At 44.6% G+C, this 25,000-nt stretch overlaps 1 protein-coding gene across 1 annotated transcript in view; it reads right to left on the bottom strand.

Annotated features, from left to right (window-relative positions):
* fgd6 (FYVE, RhoGEF and PH domain containing 6) overlaps positions 1-25,000 on the bottom strand; it is a 164,907-nt gene that overhangs the window by 114,006 nt on the left and 25,901 nt on the right. The window contains exon 2 of the mRNA XM_060902955.1: positions 20,201-22,088. Coding sequence (XP_060758938.1) covers positions 20,201-22,088 — 1,888 coding nt within the window. The remainder of the gene's footprint in view (positions 1-20,200; positions 22,089-25,000) is intronic.

Genomic DNA, 25,000 nt, shown 5'->3' with positions numbered 1-25,000 from the left:
AACGTAGCGACATCACTGACGTATACAGCGACGTAATGACGTGTCTTCTCTTAGCACCCTGAGCTATGGAAAAGCAAACTGGTTCTCAGCTGGCTCGCAAGTTGAACGAGTTGTGAACCAGCACCAGCGCTGGCCCCGAACCAGCCCTGGAACTGATTTGGTGGAAAAGGGTAACAGTGAACAGAATCAATAAACCACATGGACAAGAAAGAACCTACATCAAATCAAAAACAAACAAACAAACAAAATCTTGGCTAAACAAATGACTAGCTGCTACCGGACTACGAAGTTCCAGCAAACTTTGACTTTCATTCAAATAAATAAATCAAGCGAAAGGACAAATAAGTGAATTAAATGCTAACAAGTGAATTCTTTTCAGTGCAACACTTTTAAACTTCATTACTGTTATACATCATGCGTATCATCAAACTGCTACGTGATACAATAATATAATATACACCTAACACCTTACACACACATTTTATATATATATATATATATATATATATATATATATATATATATATATATATATATATATAAATAAAAGCATTCCTGAAAAGAAATAAGCGCTCCCTCTTGGTAACTGCTGTGTTAGAAACACGCGTCGCGAATACAAACCCTGTCTGAAAACTCATCAGTGTTGACGCTTTATTTGAGAATATCTTCCAATTTCAAACTCGCACGGCCATGTTGTGATTTTTTTTTTTGTGTGTGAGAGAAATGCTGCTGTGGGTGTTATCGGATTAGAATACGTAGTCCATTTTTAAAGGCTGAAGAACTAATTTCTCACACTCACACAAACTCAGTCTCTCCCATTCTCCTTTTACACCTCTCTACCCCTTCTCTCCCTCTCCCCTTTTCTTTCCCTCTCTCTCATTCTGTCTCCCACTGCAGGCGGACAGAGCTCCTCTTGTTTACTGCCTCAGGCAGCTTATATAAACTCAGCCTGTAAAAGGACGCCAGAGAGACAACACACACACACACACACACACACACACACACACACACACACACACACACAGTTCAAATACAGTAAATCTAGTATATTTATCTGCCATACAAGATGCTAAATGCAGCTAAAACTCCCTGTCAAGAGGTCATGAACATTTCCTTCCAAGCGAGCTGGTGAGCACAAAACAAAACCCACACAAACACCCAAATGAAATTACACGACGATGCCTGACTTGCATTAACTAAAAAACAGCCGCTTGAATAATATCGAATTGAGTCTCTCAGACCGCGAATACGACACACGGCTCATTTTCTGCTGCAGTCAGAAATGAAAACGTGGGCGGTTTGAAAAACACAAAAATCACGGTGCTCAGGCCGAACACGGAAAATAATAATCCGACTTTATAAACGGGTGCTTCGATTCAAAGGAAGGGCTGAACATGACATCCATGTTTAGTGGCCATTAAAGTCACCTTAAACAACTTCAAAAGAAAATGAATGAATGAATGAATGAATGAATGCACGCACATGTCCTATCCTGGGGGGCGGGGTGGGGGTTTATAATGGTCACAGCAGTGGGTTTTTTTTCTTCTCACAAAAATAAAGCTTGAAAAAAAAAATCACAGGAAAAAATCTGAATTAAGAACACAACAAAGGAAGGTGTTGTTGTGTCATAAAATCAAAGAGCCAATCAGGTTTCAGTATGCAAATACAGGCCATGGAACTTTGTAACAGTCAGTACGTTTACATGCACATCCAAATCGAGCTGCTGTCGGTAATCGAGCTAAGGGTCCCAGCAGGGGTGCCAGAGAAATCCAATCCTACATGCACACAAGGAAATCGAGCTATTGTGTGAGGTGCATTGTGCACCCGAGCCACAGGTGGCGCTACACACCCCATCGTGTTGGTACACTTCCGGTTGTCGTCATGAAGAAGAGCTATTCAAGAGTGTAAACAAAGTTATCAGTTCCGTGTTCACAAGAAGAACGACGATGTTCGTTCTCCTTGTTCCTCCTGACCTCTTCTGCTGCTCGCTACTACTACTGTTGTCATGCTGACCGAGGCTGTTGTGTTTCCCGCTTGTGGTCTCGTCACTCGTCACTTCCGGAAGGGGCAGTGCTGAAGTAAGTAGCTCGACTACGTAGCTCGATAGGGTTTACATGCACTAAGTAGCTCGGCAAAAATCGCATAATCTAGGTCGCGTAGCTCGATTACGAGAAATCCAGTTTGGTTCGATTTCAGCCGAGCTAAGGTGTTTCCATGGCATTTAGAACTTCGATTTCAGTCGAGCAAGGGCAGAAATTCGATTTTCTCTATGTGCATGTAAACGCACTGACTGACTACTTGAGCATGTAATTATTCGCGATCGATCAATTTGAGGAAAATAAATAAATAAATAAATAAATAAATATATATATATATATATATATATATATATATATATATATATATATATAATGTTATTTCCCAGCTGGGAGGTCCGTATGGTGAAATACCGTGACCGAGGTCTTGAAAGTACTGAGCTAGGCCTCTGGGCCGAGGTCACGGTATTTCACCATACGGACCGACCTTAAGCTGGTAAATAATATATTTTTTTTTTATTTACCAAATTCTAACAGAAAACGAGAGCGCCCGAAAGGGGAAACCGAGCCGAGCCGCCATTTTGAATCCTCATTCACGGCTGTAATGGAAATGGCTTCCTCCTCGGTATACAAGTGCACTTCCATGGCAGGAAAAAAACTACATTTTGCCGCCTATGTCGTCCCCTATTTATACAAATAGGAGTCATTCAGGATTCAGCCATGTTTTTGCTCGGCGTTAGCAACAGTTACAGGTTTTTATCTTTCTCCTGAAATGTTTTCTTTTATTTCTTCTTCCTCAGGGTAGTAAAACTCGCTTTCGCTGTGAACGCTGTCGTTATCGCTATCCATGCTGTAAAATTAATGCTGTTCTCCTGAGAAATGCTGGCAAACATTTATAAGATTTTTGATAATCTTAGAAATAAATCTTATTTTAAAAAAAGATAAATGTTGACAAAAAAATGCTACGTTTGTTGTTTGCTGTGAACGACCGAGTCGCCAGAGGTCCGTAACCGGGGTCTGTACCGCAGGATACGGACCTGCTCGCCAGCCAATCAGAGCGCAGGATTTGGACAGCAAATAAATAAATAAATAAATAAATTACGGCCTTTAAAACAGATTATAGGTGATGTGACAAGCGATGTCATCAAACAAACAAACAAACAAGACATCAAGAATAGAGAATGGTGATGCAGCTGCAGTAAAACAACCTCCTAGACTAAAATCTGAGGGAGGGAGGATGAGGGTGAGACTGTGCAAGTGTGTGTGTGTGTGAGAGAGAGAGAGAGAGAGAGAGAGATTATTTTCCAGAGGCTCTGCCCTCTCTCCTCTCCAGATATTTCCTGCTCTGGCCACTGAAAATAACCCACAGGAAAGCGAGTCAGCCCGAACTCCAGGAGTGGACCATTAAAGTCGCTGTTTCAGCGCTCAGCCTTCTGTATTAAACTAATTGATGGTTGTTTCACTTTTGTAGTGGTTTCGGCTCTGGAGGCTCCTGAGGGTGAAGCTGCTCGCCTACACAGTGTTCGATATCATGTTCGACAGCTAAACATTTCATTTCGATTCGAAAAGCGAGGCAAATTAGTTCAGGAAATGCCATACCCGAGCAAAACCAGCTTTTACAGCATAATTCAAATAAATTACATTAAAAATGTGTGCGCGTTTCACACTTGGTTAGAGTCGCATTTATAAAACTTCAAAGAATTCGAAAACAGTAAGCATTTGTGAGTCACCCTTCTGCCTCAGAGCAGAACCGAGGTAAGCTTTTACACACCCACTCAAAGTTATAACCAACTCGCTTCTGCACAACTGGGTTCTATTAGTGATTCATCTAAATAAATAAATAAGGGGCGGCACGGTGGTGTAGTGGTTAGCGCTGTCGCCTCACAGCAAGAAGGTCCGGGTTCGAGCCCCGTGGCCGGCGAGGGCCTTTCTGTGTGGAGTTTGCATGTTCTCCCCGTGTCCGCGTGGGTTTCCTCCGGGTGCTCCGGTTTCCCCCACAGTCCAAAGACATGCAGGTTAGGTTAACTGGTGACTCTAAATTGACCGTAGGTGTGAATGTGAGTGTGAATGGTTGTCTGTGTCTATGTGTCAGCCCTGTGATGACCTGGCGACTTGTCCAGGGTGTACCCCGCCTTTCGCCCGTAGTCAGCTGGGATAGGCTCCAGCTTGCCTGCGACCCTGTAGAAGGATAAAGCGGCTACAGATAATGAGATGAGAGAGATAAATAAATAAATAAATGCTTCAAAAACTTTGATTTCTGATTACGACATCCCTAACCATCTCCTGAATAATCCAAATCTAGAATAGTTATTATATATAAAACGGACACGAGTGTTTTTCTGGGAAATACACCGCTCGTACTTTTCATACGAGTTCCATCCGGGACATGGAGAACCAAAACCGCGACAAATCTCAATATGTCACTTGTGCGGAAATCGATGAATTGTTCTGATAAATTTGGGAACTTTGTGTGTGTGAGGATGTGTCTGTATAATAAAAAGAACATCACACGTTGGCTTGAAGATTTGAAGTTTATCTTATTTTGAAAAACTCAAATTTTTCAGACAAAATACATCACGGATCTGAGCGACATTTCAATAAAATCGTCTGGCGTTGAGTGGTCTATCAGATATATTCCATTCATCATGATATTGAACAAGTTGAAGATGAGTAGCTGAATGGAATATATTTGATATACCATGAAAAAAAGCCCGCGAATATTATTATTATTATTATTATCATCCATGCACATTCCTTTCAGGTGTTCAACGCGTCTTTCTCTTTCAAAATTCTCTCAAAATCTTCCGTATTTAACGAAGCAAATCTGGCGGCCATGTTTGTTTACAAATTCTCCCAGTCACTCGCTAGCACGGAAGTTTTACATCTCAGACGTCGTGTTGTCTTGACAACCATGCAACATTGCAAACCATATTCAACACTCATTCTCCATTGGGTAGAGTGATGTAATACACGTTAGCGATATGCTAACAATTTTGCATGCTACCAAACCAAATGAACGAAACCCTTTAGAAGGGAGTAGATTTTTATTCCATCGAAAAAGTGTCCTGTATGGATAATTATTTCCTGATATTTCACTCCGATGACATAACTCCCACCGCGAGTTGGCCTAGTGGTTAGAGTGTCCGCCTCTTGATCGGGAGATCGCAAGTTCCACTCATGGTCAAGTCATAACAAAGGCCATCATAAAAATGGTACCTACTGCCGTCTGGCAAGGCACGCTGCAATACAGATGTGAGTGTGGAGTCAAACTCTCGCGGTTACCAGAGGACTAGCCCCCCACTGTAACCCTAGCTATGTAATAGGCAAGAGGCCGAGGGCTACGGAAACGGAGATCGGCGCCGCCCGATGCGCCACATGGCGTGGGAAGGACTTTGATGTCACTCCCAGTGTTCTCCCACTGACTAGATGCGTGTTGTCAAAATGGCGAACCGATTCATCGTTGAAATTCTTTTGATTAACTTGCTTTTTTTGTGGAGGTGTCTATATAATATAAAGAACATTACATGGTGGTGCAAAGATATGAAGTTTATCTTCTCGTACTGAAAATATTTTTACTCGTTCATGTCACCACTCAAAGATAAGCTTCATTTATTTTTTTCGCGGGCCGATTTCCATCAAATCCTGCGCTCTGATTGGCTGGCGAGCGGGTCTGTATCCTACGGTACGGACCCCGGATACGGACCTCAGGCGACTCGCTCGTTCACAACAACAAACATATTAGCAATTTTTGTCAACATTTATTTTCGCATTTCTCAGGAGAATAGCATTAATTTTACAGCATGGACAGCGATACCGACAATACTGACCGAGACCAGAGAGCCTCAGTCAGTATTCAAGGCCGAGGTCACGGTATTTCACGATACGAACCTCCCAGCTGGTAAATAACGTTTATTTTTTTCGCGGTGCGGGTTCCATCAAATCCTGCGCTCTGATTGGCTGGCGAGCGGGTCCGTATCTACGGACCCCGGTTACAGACCTCTGGCGACTCGTTCGTTCACAACAGCAAACATAGTAGCATTTTTGGTCAACATTTATCTTTTTTTTAAATAAGATTTATTTATAAGATTATCAAAAATCTTGTAAATTTTTGCCAGCATTTATCAGGAGAATAGCATTAATTTTACAGCATGGATAGCGATAACGGCAGTGTTCACAGCGAAAGCGAGTTTTACTACCCTGAGGAAGAAGAAATAAAAGAAAACATTTCAGGAGAAAGCTAAAAACCTCTAACTGCTGCTAACACTGAGCAAAAACATGGCTGAATCCTGAATGACTCCTATTTGTATAAATAGGGGACTACATAGGCGGCAAAATGTAGTTGTTTTCCTGCCATGGAAGTGCACTTGTATACTGAGGAGGAAGCCATTTGCATTACAGCCGTGAATGAGGATTCAAAATGGCGGCTCGGCTCGGTTTTCCTTTTCGGGCGCTCTCGTTTTCTGTTAGAATTTGGTCAAGAAAAAAATTAATATATTATTTACCAGCTTAAGGTCGGTCCGTATGGTGAAATACCGTGACCTCGGCCTTGAGTACTGACCTCGGCCCAGAGGCCTCGCTCAGTACTTTCAAGACCTCGGTCACGGCATTTCACCATACGGACCTCCCAGCTGGGAAAGAACATATATATCTTTGTACAACAGTGTAATAATATAAAATCCCTGTTACTATGCATGAAGCAAAAAAAAAAAAACATCAATATAATATAATAGCTTGGTTTCAGGTTCGGAACATCTTGCAAACGGTGCAGTTGGCCAAGATTGGACTTGCTTGGCCTGACCACAATGAGATTTTAAGGTCACTGTTAATGGTACTGTCCGGGGGCGTCGTGGCTCAGGCGCCATACCATAAATCCGGGGACCCAGGTTCGATTCCGACCCAAGGTCATTTCCCAATCCTTCCCTGTCTCTCTCTCCCACTCATTTCCTGTCTCTACACTGTCCTATCCAATAAAGGTGAAAAAAGCCCCAAAAAAAACTAAAAAAAAAAAAAAAAAATGGTACTGTCTAGTATCTAGACATTACAAAGGATTCTCAATCTGCATCATTTATACAAACCCAAAAATTGGTCAGCCCTCTTCGAGATTGCTTTATTCCCAACTTGAACAACATAGGAAAGTTCAGGGTTACAAATTACAGCATCTTAAAACATCTCCAGGCTGGGTATGCGGTCATGTAAAATGCTGTCTGACTTCTATTTTAAAATGTGGATTTTTTGAGCTGAAGGACAGGCTGGGTAGGAACCCGGGTCCTAACCTTACACCCATCCCGCGTACTTACAAGCTCCTTCCTTCAAGCAATGAGATATCTGACAAAATAGCACAATGGGTCCCCCCCACACACATAATGGGACGTCTTTTCTGAAATAACGTGATGGATTTCTCAGAGCAACACTTTTCTCTTTGTAAGAAGATATTGAGATTTGATTTCAGGCCAGTGCTTCTGTAATAATTACATTAAATAGGAAACTTTTTTTTCATAAAAGTACATCATCTATCACAGGGTTCTCCACTTTTCAAAAATAAAAAGGTGATGGCGGGGGTTTGGGGGTCCAGTGGCAGAGCCCCGGTGGGGGGCCAGGGGGACAAATGCCCCTTTTCCACCAAATCAGTTCCAGGGCTGGTTCGGGGCCAGCGCTGGTGCTGGTTCACAACTCGTTCAACTTGCGAGCCAGCTGACAACCAGTTTGCTTTTCCATAGCTCGCGGTGCTAAGAGAAGCCACGTCATTACGTCGCTGTATATGTCAGTTACGTCGCTGTATACGTCAGTGACGTCGCTACGTTTGCATAAACCTTGGTGCGAATATCGAAGCAAAAACAACACAGAAGCAGCAGCAGCAGCAACAACAATAATAATAATGGATGACTTCGCGTTTGTACAGCCGCTGCTTCTCGTTGCTTAAAAATGGCGATCTTTCGCAGTCTTGTTATTGTTGTTGGTTTTAACAACTCCGCCCCCCCGCTGACGTAAGCAGTTCTTTCCTCTGGCCCAGCAGAGAGTTGGTGCTAGCCTGGAACCGGTTTTTCTGGCCCCAGAGCCAGTTCTTTGTCAGTGGAAACAGAAAACCCGGTTCCAAACTAAGCACTGGCCCCGAACCAGCCCTGGAATTGCTTTGGTGGAAAAGGGGCCACAGTCCCCCTGAAGCTGACGGACTTTGGGCTTTTTTGACGGTGAAACTGGCCAATAAATGGATAGGAAATGCTAAATCATTGTTCAAATCATTTTACAAAAAAAACCCCACACACTTACTGTACATATCTTTATTGTCAATGTGCGACAGTAATGTAATGCAAATGCAAAGTGCAAATGGAATGCAAATGGAAAATGCAGCTCTCGCCTACACGATCACAGATACATGCTTTTCCCCAAAGCGTTTTAGCGTATCGGGCCCGATATGCTTAGTCACTTTAGTTAAAATCCGATACGCTTATGGCCCTTTTCCACTACCCTTTTTCAGCTCACTTCAGCCCGACACGGCTCGCGTTTCGACTACCAAAAACCAGCACGACTCGGCTCGCTTCAGCCCTGCTTAGCCCCTAAAACTCGCACCGTTTTGGAGTGGGGCTGAAGCGAGCCAAACCGTGCCGAGTGAGGTTGGGGGCGTGAGCAGACACTCCCCTGTGCACTGATTGGTGAGGAGGCGTGTCCTCACATGCCCACACACGCCCCGCGAGCACGCTGGGATCTGTAAACACCGTAAACCCGGAAGGAGAAGAATTACGAATTACGAGAATTTCTGAAGCCTTATGCGCCTCGCCTCATCTATACACTCTTGCCAGTATCTGTCCGCGTTGTCGGTGACAACAAGCCACAGCACCAAGACCAGCAACACTAACGACTCCATGTCCTCCATGTTTATTGTTTACTATTCGGGTCGTGAGACTACCGCTTAAAAGATCACTGATGTCACTGTTTGCGCTGCTTAACGACATCACGTGACGTCCACCCACTTTCGCTAACTCCACCCAATGTGTCCACCCACTTCCAGCCAGCACGGTTCAGCGCGGTTGTAGTCGAAATGCAACTCCAACAGCCCCGCTCAGCTCGACTCAGCACGGCACGGCTCAGCCCAACTCAGCCGCGTTTGTAGTGGAAAAGCGGCATTAGATTTATACAGATACGTTAAATTTCCTACCCACAAGTAACTAGATACACAGGAGAGCAAATAACAGATCCATTTACATATCGATTGATATTTGTGTTAAACAAGTGGTCTTTTTTCCCAACGTTTGTGTTGATTCTGTCAAAGTAATATGTCCGCGTGGTATGATGTAAGCAAACTAATCTATCGGCTGTGTCAAGATCACGTGTTCAAACCGTCCAATAAAAATATCGAAAGAAAACGTCAGACATCCCGGAATTTTCCGATTCATTATAAGCGATCTCGTTGGCTGCCGATGTCGTCCCGCACCAGACGGACAAAGCCGACTGATTTTTTTTTTTTAAAGATATTTTTTTGGGCTTTTTGCACCTTTATTGGATAGGACAGTGCAGAGACAGGAAACGAGCGGGAGAGAGAGAGACGGGAAGGGATCGGGAAATGACCCCGGGCCGGAACCGAACCCGGGTCGCCCGCATTCATGGCACGGCGCCTCAACCACCTGAGCCACGACGCCCCCAAAGCCGACTGATTTTAATCACAAAAGTTTGACCTGGCCTATTATCATTATGGCTTCGATCAAAGATTGGATGACTAAACGTCAACAAACCCACATCAGTGATGGCGCACAAAACCAGACAACTGTCACGACAACGAAAACGTCGTCAATTTTGATCCCAGTGACTGGCTCAAAAAGCACTCGCTGGACAATTTGATCCCCATCAGCATGGATGACAGCGAGATGGACTATGAGAGGACTGCCCAACACTGGGCCAAGCAAAAGCCGAGGAGAATTAATCTGCTTTAAAGGGGTAGAAAACTTCATTTGTTAGTTTGGGTTTGCAGAAAGATTATGTACTTATAAACACTCTCACGAAGTGAAGTTGTCCAAATGTGTCAAATATAGCATCATTTCAAATAATAATCATAAGCATTTTTGGCAGTGTGATGTCACTGGGATCCATTTAACAAAAGGCGGCTCCGGATTATTCTTTCGTTAAAGGCTCACAGTGACATCACACTGCCAAATATGCTTATAATTATTATTATTCAAAATTATGCTACATTTGACACTTATTAACAAATTCTCTTCATGAATGTGTTTACAAGTACATGATCTTTCTGCAAACCTAAATGTATGAATGAAGTTCTCTTTTCCTTTAAATATGTTTTAATCTTAATCTAGTCCGTTTAATAACGTGCCAAAATTTAAACTTTATAATATGCAGCTGCCTTACTTTTCTTTTCAGTGTTTCTTAGTTATACATATATTACGGTAATTGCATCAGAAACATTCTAAATCATTACAGTTATAGTAATATAGCAACTTATTTTAAGGTGGCAGGTCTTAGGTTCGGATAATAATAATACCGTAAAATACCAAATAATAGCCCGGGCGATTATTTGTCTCAATCGCGTAAGAGACCCGGCGCGTATTAGAGACTAGGCGGCTATTTGGAACAGGCGATTAATTCCTTCTTCACAAATACCTTCCCCAAAATCTACCTCAAAACGGGGAAAAAATCATTCTCAGATAGGCCTACTTTTAACCAGTATAACTTACAGTTTGTTTAGAGTTAGATTACAGATAGCACGGTGCCGACTTCGGGGAATTTTGAAGACGCAGAATGCACCTTCGCATGGCACAGTCGGGGTGGATAAAGGATAAATCACACACCTTTTCCTGTTAATGACTAGTTAAGCGCATGCTTTACAAAATAATCAAGAAACCACACCATTGTCTGTGCGCAGCACTGTGATTTAATTACTCTGCAAAGTTATGGTCACTTGCTATCACCCTCACCCATGCAGCCTCCACCCTTTGCGCTTCGCGATGTCTGTCAATCTGAAATTGCACGGAGGGCGCGACGTTGAAGCAACATAATTAGGGTGCGAAGTGTCAAACCAAAGGGTTTTTTCTTATGCTGAAAAATAAGTGACCTGCAGTGGCTACATACTGTCATCTTGCATTCTCACGTTTCTCTCCAAGACGTCTCCCTATTTGGCCGATATGAGCCTATTCCCCGAGTGAGTTGGTACGGTGGCTCGACCCCGTAGAAAACTTAAAGTTCGGATGAAAGTTAGTTGAATAGGTTACTGACTTGTAGGCCTACATGTTGCCTGCCTGACGCGTGCTTCTGCCCAACTTGCACGACAGATTACTTGTTGAAAAGGCCCCTTGGATTAGATTGGCCGCGAGCAGACTGAAATGCATGTTAGAACGCTCTCACCTTTTTTGTAAAGCGTCTTCCAGATCCGAATGGGTAAGGGCAAGTGAAATGGTATAAGGTCTTTAATAAAACTCACTGTGTGCTTTGACGCATGCATTCGGCAATTTAGGTCGTTTAACAGAAGCAGCAGTCCAACCTTGGAAACCCGCAGTCCTCAATGTCACCACACACGCTGGCTTTCGTTGGGTGAATACCCCAAAGGGGTATTCCTCATTCGATGACGTAAGTGATATCCCACACACCCATGTCAAACGTAATTGGCTAAGACATCTGTCAAAAGTTACGGAGTTGCATTCCTCAAGAAATATTACGGTAGACCAAGATTATAACATTGAAATGGCATGTTTATTATCACGTAACAAAATGTTGTAAACAGTATTATAGAAATAATTTCATTCATTCATTCATTCATTCATTCATTCATTCATATTGTTTCGGTAGAAAACTATGCAATGCAAAATCGTTTAAACACCAGAAAACCAGAAAAGTGCTGGGCCTCAAGATTCTAGATAGAACGTTCGGACGCTTTTTTTTTTTTTTTAGACCCCGGCGAGTATTCGGAACCGGCCTTTATTTGTCACAACACACGCGTACACCCGGCCGTTAAAGGGAACTCGGCGGTTAATTGGAACTCGGCTATTATTTGGTATTTTACGGTAAGTTAAATTTATATAGCGCCTTTCAAGAAACCCAAGGACGCTTTACAGTAATAAACAAAGAAAGAAAAAAATAAAAATATATAAAAAATAAAAAGTAAAAAGTCCACCAAGTAGGGGTCAGGATGTAATTCCCGTGGTGTAGCAGCCACAGTCCCACCAAAAGGCGCACGAAAACAAGTCCCACATCTCCAGCACCGCCGCCGCGACGCCGTCAACAACATCGCTCGAACACCACGCCATGGATCCACAAAGCGAGCACAGAAGCTCCGCCACGCAGAGCACTAGTGTGTCCCAAACCGCCTGCACAGCCGCCGCGACACCACCGAACAACATCGCTCGGAACATCACACCAAGCATTAAAGCGCAGAGCGCTGGACAACCATGATGTAAAATGAGCAACGAGCTCACTGCAGTCCACAGCTGGGAACACCGGCATCACCCAGAGCGAACCAAGGCCTGGAGGGAACCGACGCCCAAAACTAGGTCCGGAGCTACACCACAACCGGTGGAAAAAACACTCAAACAAACATCAAACAAACATCAAACTACACAAACACAGAAAAAAATAAAACAAAAAAAAACTCCGGTGAGAAGCGGCAGCCAGAACGCGCACGACGTACTCTCAACCGGAAAAACGGATCCCTCTGTGATCAACAACCGACTAGTGGCCTAGTGGTAGCGTGTCCGCCTCTCGATCGGGAGATCGTGAGTTCTATTCATGGTCGGGTCATACCAAAGACCATTATAAAAATGGTACCTACTACCATCTGGCAAGGCATGCTGCAATACAGATGGGCATGGGGAGTTAAACTCTCGTGGTTACCAGAGGACTAGCCCCCCACTGTAACCCTAGCTATGTAATAGGCGAGAGGCCGAGGGCTACGGAAACGGAGATCAGCGCCGCCCGATGCGCCACCATCAGAGTTGGGCCTGGTTAGTACTTGAGTGGGAGACTGCCTAGGAATACCAGGTACTGTAGGCGCGGGAAGGACTTTGACTTGACTTGACTCTGTGATCAACAGGAGGTCATGATGATCAATTCTCTTCATAAGATGACGCAAACCACTGGTCATATTTTCATGCACGTTTTCGTTACAACACGACTTGATCAGAGATAATTAAGGGATCCCCGTAGATTTTCAATCTATCATAGACCTCAGTAATCTAGAACAAAACAGGTTAACTTGCATGTTGAACTTTAAGGTGAAATTTCAAATGTGTATACACTAACACGGCTCGAAATTCACGGTGGTCCGGTCGCCTGAGGCGACTTAATTTGTCATTTGGCGGGTAATTCCTGTCACTAGGCAGCCCGGCTGGCTAGTTGAAAATAAAAAATATATATCAAGCGAAGATTCAGACACACCGTCAACTAAAGCCGCTACATATTAAGCGCGTGCCGTGTCTGTGTTAATCGATGTGTTTATCGGCAGGACGGAAAATACCGAAGAATTCCGAATCACATCGTGTACGAGTCAGGCTGTCGGTTTTTTCACTACTGCGCATGCGTATAACGCATCTCGTTGAATATCGCGGTAATCACGTTATCAAATTCAATAGATGTGGCCACATTATCACCCATTTAAACAGGTGTTTTTGTTGTTTACATCTACATCTGCCAAAGATACGTTGCGATGTGGAATTTTCTGACAGGTGTACAGAAACCGCCAGAGACGGGGACAAAATGACCTCGGTCTGAAGAGGAGAAAAAGGCCGCCGATAAAGCGTACGAGAAGGAGATACGACAAAGAACTTATAAGCAAACGTGGGAGCAGGGTAGGCCTTGGCTGCGATACGATTTTTATGGAATAATTAAATTTTTTTCAAGTTGATTCCTAGTCAATATGAAGTAGAGCCCTGCACTCCCGCGGGTCCCGACGCAAAGCAGTGCGGCGCGGGACAAATTTTGAAAGCTCATTGCGGGCGTGGGCGGGAGGGGGAGTGCACGATGCGGGAGCGGGCAGGAGAGGTGATAAGCTGCAGTCCCGCTAACTAAAAACGTGTTTAAAATAAAATTTATAAATTATTAATTTATGTCTATCATATATAATTTGTGCTGGATATTTTATTTGGCATTAATAAAAACATTTTAAGATGCCTAAATTTGCGGATGTGGTCCAATCTCGCGTACGTTTCCGATTCCTTTCCGCTCTTCCGTGTTTGAGATCTCCGATCATGGCAGAAGAGCAGAGCTCCTCTAGTGAAGCTCACTGTGCTTCAGAAGTAAGTGCTGCTTTAAAAAGAGGTGCCTGGCAGCGCGCACCCTCGCTCCGTGCGCTAGGTGAAGGATCGGTCAGTGGAGAGCTCAGCTAAGCTCAGCATGTTTAATTCCCCAAGCCAATGACAAGAACTTTCGTGAGAAATAACGCGAACGTCTGCATCATGCGGGATTTGCAGGTGGGAGCGGGACAAAATATGACAGGCGCGGGTGGGAGCGGGACTGAAAATCATAATTCTTTGCGGGAGCGGGTGGGACTGCACAATGCGGGAGCGGGCTTGAAAATTCTGTCCCGCGCAGACCTCTAATATGAAGCTCCTAATGCTTTCTCTCTCATAAATGGTTAAATACAGAAAGCATGTTGGACATATTTTGGGTGCTATAGTCATGATAGTAAGTAGATTTGTTTTCAATACTCATACACCAAGTTGCCAAGTTTTCCAATATATTATTATTTGTTGATATTATATTATGTTGCTCTGTGTTGTTCTCATTTACGTATTTAACAACAGCATCAAAATACTCGGGTGTTGAAATAAACGCACATTAGTCATGAACAATGGTAACTACTCTCTTTTGCGTTATTTTTGACGGAAGTAAAATTCATACATGAACAAATTTTGGTGAGTTGATTTCCTGTTTGGCGAGTTACTTTGGAAGGGAACTAGTCCGGCTGGCTGGTGGAAAAATATATGAATTTCTAGGCCTGAATTAATACTATTTAGGTCAGAAATCATTGAAACACTGAAGAGAGAAAAAGAGAGTAGTTACCATTGTTCATGACTAATGTGCATTTATTTCAACACCCGAGTATTTTGATGCTGTTGTTAAATACATAAATGAGAACAACACAGAGCAACATAATATAATAACAACAAATAATAATATATTGGAAAACTTGGCAACTTGGTGTATGAGTATTGAAAACAAATCTACTTACTATCATGACTATAGCACCCAAAATATGTCCAACATGCTTTCTATCCTATAATCATGGATCTAAAACCTCTCAGAGACCCTGAAAATACACCTGAGAGCATCTATTTTCAAAAAATTTTCCAGGGGGGGGGAGGCGTGCCCTCAGACCACCCTAGTTTCGCTTCGTGCCTTTGGCGCTCGCTTTCACACCGTTGGCGCTCAATTGTCTGTGTATCATTCCAGAATTTAGGGCTTTCATTTTTTTTTTACTGGGGAAAACCCTGCAGATCTCATCTCATCTCATTATCTCTAGCCGCTTTATCCTGTTCTACAGGGTCGCAGGCGAGCCGGAGCCTATCCCAGCTGACTCGGGCCAAAGGCGGGGTACACCCTGGACAAGTCGCCAGGTCATCACAGGGCTGACACATAGGTGGGGTTTACATTAGACCGTATCAGCGGATCATCAGATTAACGTTTTTAAAACGATTAGTGTGCACACAGCAACGCCAATACACGGATACGCTCGGCTCCGCAGGCATCCTGCGCTCCAAATCACTCCGCCCTGAACAGCGAGTGCCCTCTGGAGGGTGCGCACTCCGGCCCTGCGCAGCTCACAGAGCGTGCGAGCAGTGATTCGGGACTGAGCCGCTGTGTGTGTGATCCCAGCGCACATCACTTACCACTTGCAAGTGGAAGGATGGCAAGCCTAAAGACAATCATAACTACACAATGGGCAGTATTTGCAGCAGTATTTGCAGTATTTTCATACTTTTATACTCTTTAATGAAAGGTGATACAAGGAGGAAGTCCGCGCCGTTTTTCAGCAGTCGCGTCACATGACCAACGCCAGCGAATCAGGAAGGTGGATGTCACAGTGACGTTGTCCAATGACGACGCCAGCTAGAGCTCAGCACAGCCTATCCGCGTATCTCAATGTTTACACAGCACCGGAGCTGACACGATCTGGATTGAATACGTGGACGCTGGCGGATTCCCGTTTCCAGGCGTTTTAATGTAAACGGACAGTGCATCCGCGAAGAAAACGAGACAGATACGGTCTAATGTAAACTTGGCCATAGACACAGACAACCATTCACACTCACATTCACACCTACGCTCAATTTAGAGTCACCAGTTAACCTAACCTTCTGGTACACAAAACATTGATGAAACCCTGAAAATAATTAATCTCATCTCATCTCATTATCTGTAGCCGCTTTATCCTGTTCTACAGGGTCGCAGGCAAGCTGGAGCCTATCCCAGCTGACTACGGGCGAAAGGCGGGGTACACCCTGGACAAGTCGCCAGGTCATCACAGGGCTGACACATAGACACAGACAACCATTCACACTCACATTCACACCTACGCTCAATTTAGAGTCACCAGTTAACCTAACCTGCATGTCTTTGGACTGTGGGGGAAACCGGAGCACCCGGAGGAAACCCACGCGGACACGGGGAGAACATGCAAACTCCACACAGAAAGGCCCTCGCCGGCCACGGGGCTCGAACCTGGACCTTCTTGCTGTGAGGCGACAGCGCTAACCACTACACCACCGTGCCACCAACCCTGCAGATATGTAAAATAAAAGACCTGAACTTAACTAAAATGTGTGTGCGCACTGTTATATGATTACTGTAACAGTGTATGCAGGGATCGAAACAGGAATTTGGGAGCACTGGTCCATTTGGACCAATGCCTCTTGGAGGTACTGGTCCAAATAGAGTAGCACTGGTCCGTATTTATAATTACAAATTTCAAGCCGATTTTATATATTTATTCATATAATACAACCATATTATACATGAGTGATCAATTTCAACTGTCTATAAACTTCTTCCTCAGTCATCTCATTATCATCACAATCTTCGAAACCCTCATCCAGATCATCATCATCTATCGGGTCATACACCACATCATGCTGCGCCTCCTCGTCATCTTCATCTTCCACCTCCTCATTCTGTCTCTCCTGGGGCTCTGCATCTCCTGCCACATACTCCCTCTCATCACCTGCAGGCTGCTCTGGCTCATCATACTTGTTGAGCGATATCCGTTTGTTTTGATAGCTGTCAGAAATGTCAAGCCAAGGACTTTTAAACTTCGCGGGGGTCTAATCTATCTGACCAATAGCGGTTCAAGTTACATTTGTCTTCACGGGCATCAACGAAAAAGAACGGGAAGAAATGAAACTTCACGCAGCCATGCTGCATGTAGCGGTGTATACTGCGCACGTAAACAATATGGCGGCGCCCGCGTCTATGCCAACTTGACAAATGTCTCAAAATCTATTGAAATTATCGTAAAAAACGGTAAAATAGACCAAGTTCTGCTTAAAATGGGCGAGAATCGTTGATAGAAACCATCGAGGCAGTGAGTAGTTTGATATACATATAGCGTGGCTAGCCAGTTGCCCACTCGGTTGAGTACATGTTGTCACTAGTCGCCCGTACCCTTTCCAACTCGCATTGGCGAGTGGGCGACCGCCCGTTTCGATCCCTGGTATGGTCAGAAAAGACGATGGATAAGCGTAACCGTTGCACAATAACGCTACCAACACCCACAAAGTTATTTAGGCCATCCTTAAAAAAAAAAAAAATCCGTTTCCTGTCCACCGGGTGAGCAAAAAAATTTTCAGTCGGGAGGGAGGGATTTTTTATATATATATATATATATATATATATATATATATATATATATATATATGGATGGATAAGAAATCGCAATGCTGTTTGCTTTTTCTTTCAGTACTTTATTACAAAAGCAGACACATTTAATAAAATATGACGGTTTAATCAACTGAAACTTGTACAGAAACTTTAAGTTAGCATTTTAAATGCTGACTGCAACATTTGCAAAACTTTTACAAAGGTACTTAAAATGCCCGACACACGGACTTTTTGTAGTTCTAAATCGAGCGTTAGGCCTAGTTCGGATGAAATTACACTATTAAAATGATCACTGAATGATCTGTTTTCCTGAATCTTTACTATTTTGTTGTTCGCTAGAATACCATTTTGCGATTTCACACTTAAGCAAATGTTTGAAAACTCCGGATCTCCTTCCTTAATGGTGGCTGCCATTTTTTTGTGTCGCACGGCGCATGCGCAGAGCGGATTCAGTTCAGAGTGCGCGCGCACTCGGCGGAGGCAGTAGTGTGTCGGAGGGAACAGAAGCAGAGATGACGCTTATTTTGTCTCCGGTAAACCAGTCTTCTCTCGTTCAATTACGTGCTGGCATCAAAAGACACCGTTGGTTGTAAATGAAGCCAAACTGAGTGGTTGGAGTGTATTTTCATACACAAATGGAGAAATGTTCGCCGAGTGTGTAATTGTGTAGCCACCACTGCAGACCGTTGTTGTTGTTAATTCATAGCATGCTCAGCTGCGTGAACGTGTCATGCACCGAAAACAAGAGATTTACAAGCCAGGAACGCCTCATGATGCAATACGCAAGAAAAGAAAGAAGATTTACTGCCATTTTACTTTGTATTTGAGTAAAGTGAATAAATAAATGGTCTGTGGAAAATACATTTAATCCTGGGAACTGCGTGCACAGGAGTTTATTTTGTGTTTACTCCCCCCGGCTGGCTACTTATTTGTCATGGCTGGCTAGTATGAGCCTTAGTGGAAAGCCCTGGGAATGCGGAAATGTCAAGTTCGATTTTAGATTTACGAACCCGAAAAAAATGTCGAAAAACCGACGTTAAAAAAAAAAAATTTCAACCGCACAAACGGCACTCACCCGGCCGGTGGACCAGAAACAGAACATTTTTTAATAATGGCCTTAGCTGCTGGCTAGCTGCAGCTTCCAGCGTTACTGTGTGTCAGGATAGTGTAATATGGTGCGGTGTAGTGTAACGCAGGGATCGACCTCAATCTGCACAGCTCTGTGTCACAATCTACATCCAGCCGGCCGGATGGTTTTCTATTGCAATCGTGTAGCCCCGTATGCATTCGTTTAATGGTCTTCTGCGTGTTAAATAGTTAGAAAATTATAATAAAATGAATACTTTACGACTTATTTGGTGTATACTGATGAAGTTACTTTTTTTTTTTTGGCCAAGGGAAGGCCGGCGGGCCAGAATTATAACGTGGCGGTGCGCCACTTTAAAAGCGCCCATCGAGAACACTATCCTATTGTAAATATGATTCATCCATCCATCTTCAGGAACCAAGGAGTAGCACTGCTGCCTCACAGCTCGAGGGTTCCACTTCCTGGATGCTCACAGTACCCGGGTGAAATCTTGGTCCGTTATGATTGGTCAAAAGGCGCAGGTTATTTATGAGCACCTAGAATAAGGAGTGCTCCAACTCCGAAACCTCCAATCAGTACTCAGAAGGCTGTCTGATAACGATGCCGAACAGACAGTGTTGCTAACACCACCTCTCGAAGATACAGCTTCAAGATCTGGATGTTTATGGTTCCTCTACAGATTTCTGCCCAATACCATCTCGGGCCGTTCCCGCTTGTTCCTGCCTCCTTTGTCTAAGGGTTATATAAATAAAATGGAATTGAATTTGATTGAATCATGCCAAGCTTTGATTCATGGGAGTTGACTCTTTCTCCAGATGGATTCAGCCGGACTGACGTCACTAGCTTGTTTGTTTTCCCGAGCTTAGAAAAAGAATCCGGGCTCCACATCATTCAGCTTCGAAATATTAGAAGGATGCCAGACCTTCATTCTATAAAAATCCCTCGACAAAATGGACCCTATTTTCAAATCAGAACATGAAATTTGCTTCCTCACAGCACCAAAATTTTTGTGACTGCCAGAACGCTTGAAGTGTAGCGTCTTTCAAGTGTATGTAGTTTAACGGAAACATTTTTTTTTTTTTAACTTGGAAAGTACAGTAGTACGGAAATTACAGGTGGTAGGACGATACGTTTATGTATACTGTAAATAAAGGTTTTGTTGTTTGAAAAAAAGATCGATAAGGTTCTTCGAAAAATAATGAATCTAAATCAAACACCTCTGGAACAAGAAGTTGATCTTTTACGCACATCGTGTAAAGTCTCTTACCTGCTCATTTCATACGGTTCCTGCACTTCATACACTCCACTGTCTGTATTCTGACTGGAATAGACCCAGGGAAGGTTCATGTACTCAGGAATCTCCTCATAGAGCGGAACGTTTTCATATTCCACCCCGCAATCCCCTTCTCCCTCATGCTGCGTGACCTCCTCACTAGTGGGTGTGACCCCGGTGTGTCTGTCGCACTCTGCGTCCGTGCTAGTGCAGTCCAGAGACGTGCCACCACGCAGGAGCTTCGGAAACAGCTTGACGCGCACTTCGAGAAGTTTCTTCAGGCTGCGGTGTTTCTGCACGCTGGCACCCGAGTCCACGCGCAGGAGATCAGCCGAGGAGAATGACCTCGCCCTCTGCTTGACCAACACTGACCCCGGCCTCTTTCCATTGCTGGTGTGTGATTGGCTCGCACTGTGAGATAGCTGCTTACCAAACAGAGGGATTCCTGAGAAAGTGATGCGCCATGACGAGGGTTTCTCATTGGGAGGGGACGGAAGTGCTCCGAGAACAGGGGGCAGGGCTGGAACGGGTGTTTGCGGTGGCGTGTTTGGTTTCCTGGTCAGTGAAGACGCGGGTAGACTGTGTCTCTGCGGCTTCTTGGGCACGATCTTTGGCGAGTTCTCCTCTGTTGAAGACGCCTTCGTTACGGTCGCCACCTGAGGGCTGCGGTTGAGTCGAATCTGTTTGGGTAAACTCCTGGTGAACGGACAACGAGCAAAATCGCCGTACGCGCCATCGTCCTCGTTGTCGTCTTCGTCGTCCTCCTGCTCTTCCTTGTCGAGCTTCTTATCGAATCTCGCAGAGTCTGCATGCTCTGCAAGAAGCAGGTTGTCCAGGGAAGATGACGTTTTGTAATTGTTCATGCCTTTTTGTAGGAGGGACTTTTGTCGAGGGGGTGGGGCTGGTGGCTGTTGCTCCTCCTCCTTTACGGAAAGGGAGGTAGCTGGATCTGAATAGCAGGCGGTCTCTGCTGGGTGGGTCACAATACCACCATTGTGTGTTTTACAGGTAGAGTCTGTGTTGTGGGTGGAGTCTGTGTTGTGGGCGGAGTCTGTGCAGGAGTCAGAAGTGTTTGCAAGAAAACCGCTTGAGGAGAAACTGCCTTCTGGAACTTCTGGTGAAGAATGACGGTCTTCTGAGGGTGTCACCTGTGTTTGAAGGTTCGTGGGGGTGTGCGTGTCTGTTTCAGTGGGACACTCCACCACGACCTTCTGGCGAACAAGTACATTTCTGCGTGGACGCCGAGGCTGAGGGACAGGAAGTGGCTTACTAGGGGGTGACGGCACAGAAACATTTGCATGATCAGTGGTTAAACACTGCATGTGCGAAGTCTGCTCAGCAAGTTGCTGGAAAGTTTCTTCTGCTGGAGTGTGTATGTAATCCTTGACGAGCACAGCTGTGTGTGGCTCTTCCTTTGCATCTGGAAAAGTGTTTAGGGAGTGTGCGGCAATGTGGTTTTGCACCTCTTGTCGGAGTGAAATCACTTGGTCCTGTGCGCTGTCGGAGCCGAGTTCCTCGAGTGGACTGCCTCGCTTTTTTCCAAAATCATACTCTGTTGTTTCGTTTGCCTCTTCAGATCCCCTTGTTTTGCAGTTGTCCATGTAGTGACTCTTGGGTGGTATGATGTAATGTGACAGGCCCCCATTTTTGGATGTGGGGAGACCCTCAGACTTGCCAGTGCTGATACAGAGAGATGACTGCACAGCTTTGGGGCTGATTTTGTCCAGGCATGGTTTAGGGGCTAGAGCAGGTTTCCCCCGTTTTGAAGTAGAAGGAGATGGAGAAGGAAGAAGGATCTCAGGTTTAGGTGCGACTGGAGGAGGAGCTGGCTTCGGAGACGCCAACAGCCTGGGTTTGGGGGCAACCGGCGGCTTCTTCATACCTATACAGACACACACAGGATATAGTTAGTAGCTACATTTTAGGACCATGGTAGGAGACACAACTTTGTTGTCAACGTGACAGTTTCGTAGTTTGTCTACAAAATGAAGTATCAGGGTTCTCCAGAAAATCTGAAGTAGCTAGCTTAATTAATTAAAAAAAGTAGTAGGCAGCTCTGGAATTTGCACGATAAAGGCACACTAATGGTAAGGGGGTCTGGGGGCAAAAATTTTTGAAATTTACATGCCTTCTGGTGCACTCTCAGAAGGCACGTAAATTACTAACCATTTCCTTGTAAAATACTTGCAAAATGTGTATGAAATTTCCCTCCAGATGTGTACGTGCTTGGCTTTCTCAGTTCCCCTCTGTAGTACGCTGCCTGGCTCGGTAACATAACTACATGGTGAGCTTATTTGGTGCATGTCTAATGTACTTGATGTGCTTCTGGTGTGGTATTGTGTATTATGTAGTTTTAATTTCAGCATAAATATTTGCACTTTCTAAGTATGAAGCCTCGGCTAAAGGACCAGACGTTTCTATGGGAACTCGGGCACTCCGGGTAGCTTCTGGACATGAAAATAATTCTTAGATATGAAAATATTAATTCCGATTTATGTGTACAAACCTGCACAAAACATAGACTTGATATTTAGTTGGCCCACGGAAGGTTTTAGTTTCTTCCTCGGTGGCATTTTGTGAAAAATCGTCTGCAACGACCACCAACAGCGTTTTTACCGTCTGCTGCGGCGTGGTCACATGGTCTGCCTCAGCCAATCAGAGCGTGAGAATCGATCAACAAACATGGCATCGCTTCCGGTCATACCAGACCTGAATCAAAGACAATTTTGTGGTGAAATAATTGGATTTGCAGCAAATTATGGCCAGCGGAGACGATATAAATCACTTGAACGTTGAAAGGCAAGGTGTTTGTTTGTTTGTTTTATTCCCCCCTAGGATTGAGTAGCCAACGTAGACCGCCTGTGTAGGTGGAGAAAACTGCCAGTCGCTGGCACTTGTGGACAGGTCTGAAAGTATGAAACAAAACACTGTGTTAACATGAAAAAGTGTCATATCGCAAGAAGTTTTTGAGCTGTGTGCCAGTTTCTGATATCATCACGATCTTCTGGTAAGGAATTTGCTGCCTTCCCCCCCCTTGCCCCTTCAGACGCAATTTGGCACGCAACTCGAGCTCAACCTCAGTGATGCACGTGTTACTGAAAGAGGTTGATAAAGTGAATCTGGAATCCAGGACGGCATCGTGGTGTGAAGAATACAGTCATGATTGCACTCAACTCAACTGTATTTTTAGTCATCACGATGGTTCTACTGTTTGTGTTTGGAATTAAAACACCGAAGATCAGAAACGGTCCAAAAAACGACATGTTTTTGCTAAGCAGTATCTACAATAAAGTAAAGGCTTCAAGACAAGTCCTTGAACAACGCAAGTGTGAGCTATAACTGATCTTCTTGAACTTGCAGGTTGGCATAGTGATGTCCTGACTAGCCTCATTGCCTCACAACTCCAGCATTATCAGTTCAATCCTGAGCTCAGGTTACTCTGTGAGTGGAGTTACACAAGTTCTCACCATGCCTGATTCAGGTTCCTCCTGGGTTCTCCGGTTTCCTCCAACCTCCCAAACCATGCCAATAAGTGGCAGCCACTCTAAACTACCTCTAGCTGTGAATCAGTGTATGAACGTGTGTGCACGGTGCCCTGCGATGGAGTGGCTTCACTTCCAGGGTGTTTTCCTTCCTGTTGCATTGTCCTCTGGATCCGACGTGACCTTGACCAAAATGATATCTGTCAGGCAAAGGCTCATTTACGCATCCTTTACGTGTGAAAATAAACACGTTCGTTTAAAAACCTATCTAAAGCTGCTTTTACACGGGCAGCGGGAACAAGTTACGCCCACTTTCCTTCGTGCTCGCTCTCTATCGGTGGCAAAACGGAGGTTAGATAGGTAAATGCTAAAGTGCACATACGCAAATCAGCGATCAGAAGCTTGTTTTTAACTTGCTTTATTGTCCTTTCGCTGCTCTGGCACTTAAATCGGCTCATCGCGCCACGATTTCTCCAAATCCAACCTTCACTTCTGGAAAACCGATTCACTCCGAGTGGCGTGTCGATTCTTTGAGACGAATTTGAAGTTGAAAACACAATGACCTGCATCTCCCCACAAATGGATGAGGGTAAGAACAACTTCTTTAGTCCGGTTATCAGTGTAATTGGCTGGGGAATCCTGTGACTCCATCGTTTAAAGGCGGAGAAGTTTGACAAGGAAATGCACTCGAGAAGAACTGACTGCTGAATATGGAACGAAGCGGTCTTGTCTGGATGATAAATGACCAGGATAAATGCTACAGCGCATGTGTAAGCCTCCTACTTGTGTTTAGACGGTAAGCAGGAACAAGTTGAGCCCAGAACAAGCTGCAACACCTCGTAAAGTGGAGCAAGTTGCACCCACGGGTGTCAGATTGCTCCAGATGGGCAGTTGCACTGGGGCAACAACTTCTGGGAGAAGTTCCGGGGCAAGTGCCCATGTAAAAGCAGCTCAATATCCATCCATCCATCCATCCATCCATCCATCCATCCATCCATCCATCCATAACCACTTATCCTGTGCAGGGTAGCGGGCAAGCTGGAGCCGATCCCAGCTGACTATGGGCAAGAGGTGGGGTACACCCTGGACAAGTCGCCAGATCATCGCAGGGCTGACACATAGAGAGACACAACCATTCACATCTACGGTCAATTTAGAGCCACCAATTAGCCTAACCTGCATGTCTTTGGACTGTTGGGGGAAACCCATGCAGACACGGGGAGAACATGGAAACTCCACACAGAAAGGCCCCTGTTGGCCACTGGGCTCGAACCCAGACCCTTCTTGCTGTGAGGAGACAGTGCTAACCACT

Source organism: Neoarius graeffei, chromosome 21, assembly GCF_027579695.1.
Source record: "Neoarius graeffei isolate fNeoGra1 chromosome 21, fNeoGra1.pri, whole genome shotgun sequence".
NCBI classification, from domain to species: Eukaryota; Metazoa; Chordata; class Actinopteri; order Siluriformes; family Ariidae; genus Neoarius; species Neoarius graeffei.
The sequence above is the reverse complement of the archived record's forward strand: the minus strand, read 5'-3'. Positions and strand labels throughout refer to the sequence as shown.